We start from the raw sequence: 9031 nt of genomic DNA, 5'->3' as shown, positions 1-9031 counted from the left end.
GTACACTACCTCGGCTCGCGAAGCGACCTCAGCGAAGACTTGCTCGAGTTCACCCACTTTGGCGTGAACCCTCTCCAATTCAGTAATCCTCCCCTTAAGGGCAGCCTTCTCGTTCACGTCCCTCTCCACAGTCTTCCGAAGGCTCTCTAGAACCTTCTCATTGTCCGAAGCAGTTGCCTCTAGCTTCGAACATTTGGCCTTTATTTCCTTGTTCTCGTCCTTCAAAGCGAGAACCTCCACCTCAGAACGCTGCAATTTGTCCGCCAGATTCAATCTTTTAGTGGCGCTCTTGACCCGAAGGTCTGCATCCGCCTTGGCCTTCTGCATCAAAATACGGCTGGCCTGGGCAAGCTTCTTGCTCAAATCAGCAACGATGAAGGCAGCATCGGAGGTGGATGTTTCTGCATTAAACTCTGAATCAAACACAAAATCACCTTCGGGGACACCAAAAATTGAACAAAGGATAAACGCAGTCATGCCCAGCCTTACCCTTTTCAGGAGGGAGAATACCAGTCGTGCCAGGCCCGTGCATCACGGCCAAGAGCTGCTGCATCGATGTGGAAACAACTGCAAAGACAACAAAAAGGGGGGCCCTCAGATCACAAACAAACCAAGCCGAGCCTTAGAGCTGCTGCATCAACATAAAGAAGCTTACCAGGTTCGTCGAAGTTCAACCCCTCCAGCATCTCCAGCTCTTTGTCCGCAGGAGCTGAGGACCCACCCGGAATATCCCCGCCCCTAAGAGACAGCAGTGTCTCACCAACCAAAACCTCCCCCTCCTCGACGCCAGCCAAAGGGGTAGGAATAACGGCCACCGTCACCGGCGCATGAGCCTTTGGAGCACCGGCCGCAGGCCCCGTGGGTCTCGGCTCAGCCGGCTTCGGAAGGCCCAAAGGCTTGTTGCCAGTCTTGACGAGACTCTGAATCCTCCGGCGTTTGGTTATACCTTCAGAGGGACAATAAAGGTTAATCAGCGCCCTCGCCACATGAACCCGACGGCCGGAACCAAAAAGCATGGTCCCGTACTCATCGCTAAGATCATAACGGGATCTAAAAAGCCTCCCTTCGGGAACTACAATCTCTCCGCCCACCATTCCCATGAGCTCTTCCATAAATGAGGGCGTACCGCTGTCGCCTGAAGAAACATCCTCATCTTGTGCCTTCCTCTTCGCGCTCTCAGCCCTCGCAACAGTAACCTTCGTGCTCGAAGGTCTCCAGCCGCGCCCGCGCCCCCGCGTGCCAACAGCCCCGGAACTCCCCAACTCCTCCACCTTAGCCTTACCTTTAGACTTCGACCCGGGAACCTCCGAACTAACGTTCCCGGGTGGCGTCATTCTTGGAATGGCGTTCGCCGGCACCGGCCGAGGCTCATAGGCCACGCCCATCTCAGACAAACACCGGTTCAACCAAAGGTTCTCCCCACACACCTCCACCAAAGAGCCATACTCCTTCCTATTCCAGGGACCCAATATCTCCGCAGCCTGCCGCTCCAGCTCAGCCACTATAACTTCGTCGCTGCAACCTTCGGGTCTCCGAAGCCCAAAAACCGGAGACATCACGTCATACTTCAAGCCAGCAAAACGCTTACGCTCGAACCTCAACGAAGACTAGCCAGCAGACAAAGGCCAAACCTTCGCAGCCAAAAACTCCTCCACCACATCCCTACCGCCACAAATTTGGCAAGCCGTCATGAACGCCTCCAGGCATGATTTGAAACCTGGCCCACGCTTGCTGAAGCTAGGCTGATAGACGTGTTCGAACATCTCGATGTCCGAAGCCAACAGATACTTCTCCTCGTCAAAACCTTCGGGATCAGGAAAGCCAATCTTGGCGTAAAACCAGTATCACAACCAGTTCCCCTCTCACTTGTTCTTATAAGCCGTCGAAAGTATAACCTTCTCTAGGCCAGTCCTCTTGTTCGGCTTGCGAGGAACGAAGGTGCAACAGCTATTCTGAACCTCGCTAAGCTCAGCTTCCTCATCCACATACACCTTGCGAGGCTGGCAATGCAGCTGAAAAAGCCTACAAAAGGCTTCCACGGACAGTTCTCCTCCGAAGGTCCGTACCACCCACAAAAACTTGGCCAAAGCAATAATCCCGTTCGGGGTGAAGTGGTGCAGCTTCATGTTGAATGGCTCCAAAAGCTTCGGCACAAGTGGATCCATTGGAAGTCTAAGCCCCGCAGTAAAAAAATCCTTAAAAACCACAACCTCGCCAGTCTCCGGTACAGGAATCACTTCCGCCCCTGGAGGACGACAAACACCTTCGGCGAAATAACCTTTCGAAACGTAGAAGTCTATCGTGCTCTGAGAAACGACAGATGGCTCGAAAAGCAGAGTCTTACGTTTCTCCGGAGCCATCAGTTCTGAAACGTCCGCGGACACCGCCGAAAGGCTCTCGCTAGACTGCTACTGCTGAGGCGGTTGTGAAGCACTCGTCTCTCCTTCGGGAGCTGGACCAGAGTCTGCATGAAGAACCGCCCTCTTAATGAATGTCATATCTACACCAAAACGAAGAAAGGCATATTAGGAAAAAGGGTTCAAACGAACCTTCGATCAACCTCGCTGTTTGCTTAGTGCGAGCCATGAACCACTAATCCACTTACACAGAGAAAAACGAGCGGCTTGATCATGCACGAAAGCGGAACCTTCGGAAGAAGCGCTTTATAGTGGAAAGCGTCGAAGGTAAAAAAGCTCGAGAGGGCACAGGATTTACCCCCCCCCCTCCGCTTATATAGGCGAGGGAAAGCAACAGTACCAACGGTAAAATCGAGGAGACGGCCGCCCAAGCGGTGCAATCAGAGCCTGACACGTACACCACCAAAACCGACCGTTGCAGCCGACGGTTCGGGAGACGTTTTTCCTTGGGAGCTTCCCGAAGGTTACACGCAATCTTCTTCTTCAACGCGGGTTCGGACCGTCGGCTTCGGACCTCGCCCTCGAGGGGCTACTGTTGGGGATTGGACCTTCGGGTCAAGCCCCCACCCTCGGAAATGCTCCCTAACACATTTGCAGGGCCCCAACGAGAGGACGGCAAGCACACCCGAAGGTGTCGGATGGTCACTCAGAAGCGCAAGCTCAAAGACCAGGACCTTCGGTGACGAATGATATCACCTTCGGTTGGCCGAAGGTGATGAATGGCTGCTCAGAAGCGCAAGCTCAAAGACCAAGACCTTCGGTGACGGAGGATATCACCTTCGTTCGGCCGAAGGTGACGAATGGTTACTCAGAAGCACAAGTTCGAAGACCAGGACCTTTGGGTAAAGGGATCGCCTTCGGGAACGAAGGTGACGGCTGAACGCTCGTTGACGGAACCTTCAGGGCCGTGACCCCCGAAGCTCCCCGAAGGAAACGAAGACCTTCGCTTGGTGCAAGCGCGCGTGTAAAACGTGAATACGTGAGAAGGTCGGGTTTGTACACCTGAATACGTGAGAAGGTCGGAGTTGTACACCTCTAACCTTGTAATTTTACTCTGAAACCGGTTGTGAGTGAGCTGTAAATGAGTTGGAAGGGAGCCGTTTAGGAAAACCCGGCCGAAGGCTAGGGGTATAAATAGCCCCCTCTCTCCACAGTGTAAAGGGTTGAATTTTCCTGGCTATTACTGGGGAATTAAGTTCCTACTTTCACTACCATTTTCATACTGTTCATGCTCCCTATTTGAGCATCTAAGAAGCTAAGATCCCAACCAGAGAACACAATGCATCCAATCAGCCATACAAATAACGAATGTGCACGTGAGGCTCGGGAGAGCTTGCCGGAGGCCGGCGAGGCAGAGCCACAGGATGACCACTCGACGAGGGGGCGCCGGCGCCGGGAAGAGCCCTGTTGCCTGTTGGCTCCAGTGAAGTCTGAATCGGGTGTATAATGACCGTCCGCTCAGGATCGGACGGCCCTCGCCCGCCCATGGGGTGGACGGTAAATGAAATACCGTACACCCCGGACGGTAATTGGGATGGCGCCGTCTGCCCCCTGGTGGCCATGTTCAGCGCCAAGGCCGCCCGCCGGTGAGCGGAGAGCCGGCAAGCGAGGGCACGACGAGGACACCGCTAAAGAACAGAAGCTGAGAGCGCCGGCAAGGCATCCGCTGCCGCCTGCGTCGGCACCAAGCGCCGCAGCCTCTGCCTGCTCCGTTGCGCGCGCGCCGTGCCGCTCGCCCGCTCTGCCGTGCGGCGTGCGCCCGGCGCGCCGCGCCTGCAGGTGTACTCCGGCCAGTGGCCATGGCGTGTGCTCGGAGTAATGTGCCGCAAGCGGGGAGCGGCCGCGTCCACGACGGATGCAGCGCCATGGTGGAGGGAGAAGTAGGCGGCCGAACGGAGCGTGGTGGCTGCGTTCAGGTGTCAGGCTGCTTGGAAGGAGGGTGAGGCTGGGGGCATGGAGCCTTCTTGCTTCCTTCCGTCATCAGATGGATAATTGTGTGCGCGCGCATTGGTACAAACTGAACGAATCTACAGACTGCATGGTATGGTAGGCAACAAAAGTAACATCAAGCTGAAATAATTTCAGTTGGCACACGCCTTGATGGCTTCATCTGTCAGACTGTGCAATTTGTAATAGTAGATCTGCTAAATGGAATATTCGAAGTAAAATTAACGAAGCTGCTCAATTAGACATGGATCCTTCAGATATGATGTCACTCTGAATATTTCCCTCACGAAATGCAGAAAAAGAATACCCTATTGTTCCTCTGTTTTTTTTTTCTTGCAGCAAGCGAACTTGGTGATTTCGAGAGGCTACTCTGTGAAATGTGGCACCGGAATCAGTTGTATTTTGATGTCACTGAGATACAAAACCGGAGAACTTTCTGAATCATGTGGGTGCAGAAACTTGCATATGATCTTCCTGAAGACAGAAAGCCACCGATGTAATTGTCGACCAGAGACAAGTCCCTGAAATAACTGAAAATAAACATGAGACATTCTGATATCCTCTTTAGTCGCTAATGGTACATAATATTTATAGAAGTTTTTATCACAAACCCCAACTCAATTTACATTTATGGCGAAGCAAGACCATGTAGTAATACCCAGCATATCAAACACCAAGAATGACGTGTTACAAATCAAACACACATTAACAACCCTATCAAGAGCTATGTGTTACACAAGCATAAATTCCTAACTTAGAGCATACTGCACATTGGCTTTCCATTCCCCGATCAGTCCTAGGACCTGTAACTGCATTTGTTGAACTCTACTGACATGCTGGGTTTATCAGTGTCTGTCATCACTACTGAATCCTTCTTCTGCTCGCATTTGATTTCTCTTTCTCCTCATATTTCTGAACCAGACTAGATAGAATGTGGCTAACTGTCTCATGGACAACAGCAGAACTGACAATCTCCGCCATTAGGATTCAAGCATATGTGCTAGCTGTCCCTTCCCTGCTCAGGAAATTCAACATGTAAAGTATACATAATACAGGAGAGACTGTAGATATCAACTTCGGAGATCACAAGAAAAGTTTTATTAGCGATGTAAGAACCTACCTTTTAATTGAATCTCAAGAACACTTTGAGAGTCACCGCTTTGTACGTGTTTAATACTCAACTGGTAAACATGCATTGAGTGTTGAAAAGTGGAACAGGTGCGTTCAAGTTGCATGGAAATTCAAATGGAGATTGGTGTGATAACTAGCAGACGGCTGCGAAAGAAAAAGTGAAATATGCATCTTGGAAATATTCCACTACCCTGCATTGGGCAGCTTGGAATATGCAGATAGAACGATACACAACTTGCAGCACCTAGTCAGTTAGGCACACTAATAAAGAGGGGTTAAATCACTCTTTAGTCCTTTCATGATAGATTCCCTGCAAAGGGTAGGCAAAGGAAGTTTTGTTAAACAAAATAAAGTTCTTATTCTTACTTCTGATGCCGTGTAATTTGGTTCACCAGCCTTCTGATCTTCTCTTCTTCATTGAATCTGAATGGTACTGTTGGTCATTGGTCAAAGGTGTCCCCAGAGTAGAACATAATAAGATGGCAGTAGCAGAGACCAAGAATTCAGTGACATCGTCCAAGTCTCCCAATGGAAAAAGTTGCAGTCAGCTGGTCAGTAACAGTGCAGTGGTGTGGACAATAATTAAAGTTGCTGAGGCGTGCTAAGCTGCCTAACCTGAGCTTTCCACACGTAATGGCAATCCTATGCGCTAATTGAAGTTGTTAAGCTTCATCTTCTGTTTTTTTTTCAGCTCCGCAAGCTGCTCGAGTAACAGATCTTGGTAGATGATGGAAGCACAACAATCGTGAGGAAAGTATATATATCAGAAAACAGATTACACCATACAGAGCTCTTACATGACATGGACAAGTACTGAAGTACAAGATGCAATGCACATACACAGGGTCACAGACATTAGACATACACATATGTGGAAATGATCAGCTATATTTTTCACTTGTGCTGACCCATCAAGTTATGCATGGCCGGCGCAGAATCAGATCAAGCCTTCCATCTTGTCAGATGAACGCACAACCCAAAGCTTAAGTAGGTCTTTGGTCACCTCCTTCCATCCTGCTATGTTGAAAATATTTCGCTGTTGGATTACCCTTTTATCCCAAATTCGTGATCTGGAGGCTTTACTTCGACACTTTCTTGTCTTCTCCACATAAAGGTTCGCAGTGCCATGTCTAGACTTCAGACACATTTGATACATCCTTGACTCTTTGTTTTGATAGTGGTAATGTATGGCTTTTGGCAGCAACTTCTCATCGATATCTTGTAGGCATGCATTCTTGTGAACCATTTCCTGCACCTCTTCACCAATCACTTCCAAAGCATAGCTCTCAGTTTCAGTCTCTATATCCTCTGGGGAGTCATGTGGTAAGAGCAAAACCCCAAGCTTTAAGGGAGGCATATCTGAATTCACAGAACTACTTCCTTTGTGTTCAACACCAGAACTTCGAATGTATTTATGATCATCAGATAGTGAGACATGGCACTCCAAAAACATTGAAATAACCTCCTCTGGAAATATACTTGACAATAGTCTCGACGATGAAGCTGCTGTCTTGTTGGTTCTAGATGAAACGCTCAAATTCTGCTCATGCTGATTGCAGCAGAGAGGGTTTGGACGAAGCCAATGAGTCAAAGTGTTGTGGACATTGACCCAGTATGCACTTTCACCATAAGGAGATTGTGTTACCCATGAAAAATCCTGGGTAGGCAACTGGATGAGCTCTCTCTTGACACCTTCAGCTGCAAACTTGAAGTGAGGTGCGACTGACTGCATGCACTTGATTATAACACCAAATACATCTGTACTTTCAGAGAGGCGTAGCATGAATCCTAGGCTGAAACCCTTTGTAAGTTCCCTGAAGTCATGGCAAACAAAGCCTACCATCGCCTCTACTCCACGATCCGGAGAGCTCATGGGCCGTATGCCTAAGAAATAAAATCTGCTTCCTTGGAATGCTTGGTACCTAAGAGACTTCCCTCTAAGAAGTTTGCTGATGAGATGGTTGAAGAACATGTACTGGCGTGGGGTTCCACTGAACTCAACAAACTTAAGGAATTCATTTGCTCCATCTGCAAACCTCTCAAATCTTAGAACAACATCAGTAGTACTACTTCTTGACTCGTCATTACTAGATCGAGTAATAGATGAGATCAATGACTTGGTAGCATAAGCAATCCGCTTGGGATATGATAACTGACTCACCCGCTGCCTGATCTCTTGCTCTTCTATGACACGCTGCTTGCACCTTTGCAACGTATCACCACACTCCTGGGCAGCACGCTTCAGCTTGCTCCGCCACCGTTGCAGTGGCACATCGGTGATTTGCCATTTGTCGGTCACGTGGAGCACAGATTCCATCTTGATGTGTGCCATCTCTAGCCTCTCCAAGTTTCCGCTCGAATTTGATTCCTCTTTCTCCTCATATTTTTTAACAATACCGGATAGGATTTGGCTAACTGTCTCCTGGACAAGTGCAGAACTGACTATCTCTGCCATGTTCAAGCAGTATTCCTTCCCTGTTCAGAAAATATATATATAAAAAAGGACGTACCCAGTGCTGTAGGCTCCCGCACTAAAAATCTATGAGAGATGAGATATACGAACTTAAGACAACAAGCAAGTTTTAACTTAGCAGCTGCAAGAACCTACCTTTAATTGAATGGCATGGAGGAGGTAGACAGCTATCCCGTGTACTCTAGCGAGTAAACCTGCTTAGTGCTTACTGCAAGGGAAGATGAGAACTTAAAGAGAAGAACGTGATGGTCAGGTTAGACGACTTCAATAGTGAGGGGTTTGGCTCTGGTCTCTCCACGGGGTATCGTTTATAGTCATTAATAAGTCAGCCCCAAGTCAATGATGAGAGGTTTGAATATATTAGGCCAACATGCATTATGTGGAAAAAAGACGAAGAGGTGCGGCGTGTCAAGTCATAGTCATGTGAAAATGGAGGTGTTAGTGTGGTAACTATCAATGCCAGAGAAAGAAAGTGGAGGTGTGAAATACTGTTTGAAATTATTTCATCTACACAGTAGTGGACGAGGAACTTGGAAAAGTCAAGGATGCTTATCACTGGCAATTTATGTGGGACCGAAGCCGGCGACCAGAGGAGGGTGAATGGGAGCCGATCAAAATTTCTTCGAAATTTGAACCGTCGGCCTATATCCCGAAAAATCACCCAAGCCCTCAAGCGTTCTGGCCAAAGTTTGGAATAGTTATGTAAAAGCTAAACCAACACAAAAGGCCTTGAGCGAGCAAGCGAAACCACGAAGCAAATTGGAAGCGAATTCGAAAACTGCAGCACTGATCTGCAAGGACCGGTCAGACCGGTTTAGAATACCGGTCAGACCGGTAGGAGCCACCGGTCAAACCGGTACGACACACCGGTCAGACCGGTCCTATCCAGACAGCTCGAAAATCAACCTCCAAACGATGAATCTTGAGCAAACGTCCTTCAAATCCAACGAAACTTGGAGGATACCTTCACAACTATTCCGTGAACATATCTCCAAGAGATCTTTCCCAGAAGATTAACGGATCGTGGGAAATCAAGGAAAGATCAAAGTGGATTGGGGTTTTC

General features: G+C 48.8%; 1 protein-coding gene across 1 annotated transcript; it reads right to left on the bottom strand.

Moving 5' to 3' along the window:
* Positions 1-6432: 6432 nt before the first annotated feature.
* On the bottom strand, positions 6433-8269 carry LOC120659344. The gene is made up of 2 exons (XM_039937456.1): positions 8104-8269; positions 6433-7970 (listed from the first exon to the last, which is right to left on the bottom strand). The coding sequence occupies exon 2, from the start codon at positions 7948-7950 to the stop codon at positions 6433-6435; it is 1518 nt and encodes a 505-aa protein (XP_039793390.1). The 5' UTR covers positions 7951-7970; positions 8104-8269.
* Positions 8270-9031: the final 762 nt, after the last annotated feature.

The sequence above is a fragment of the Panicum virgatum genome, chromosome 2K (assembly GCF_016808335.1).
Source record: "Panicum virgatum strain AP13 chromosome 2K, P.virgatum_v5, whole genome shotgun sequence".
NCBI lineage: Eukaryota > Viridiplantae > Streptophyta > Magnoliopsida > Poales > Poaceae > Panicum > Panicum virgatum.
The sequence above is the reverse complement of the archived record's forward strand: the minus strand, read 5'-3'. Positions and strand labels throughout refer to the sequence as shown.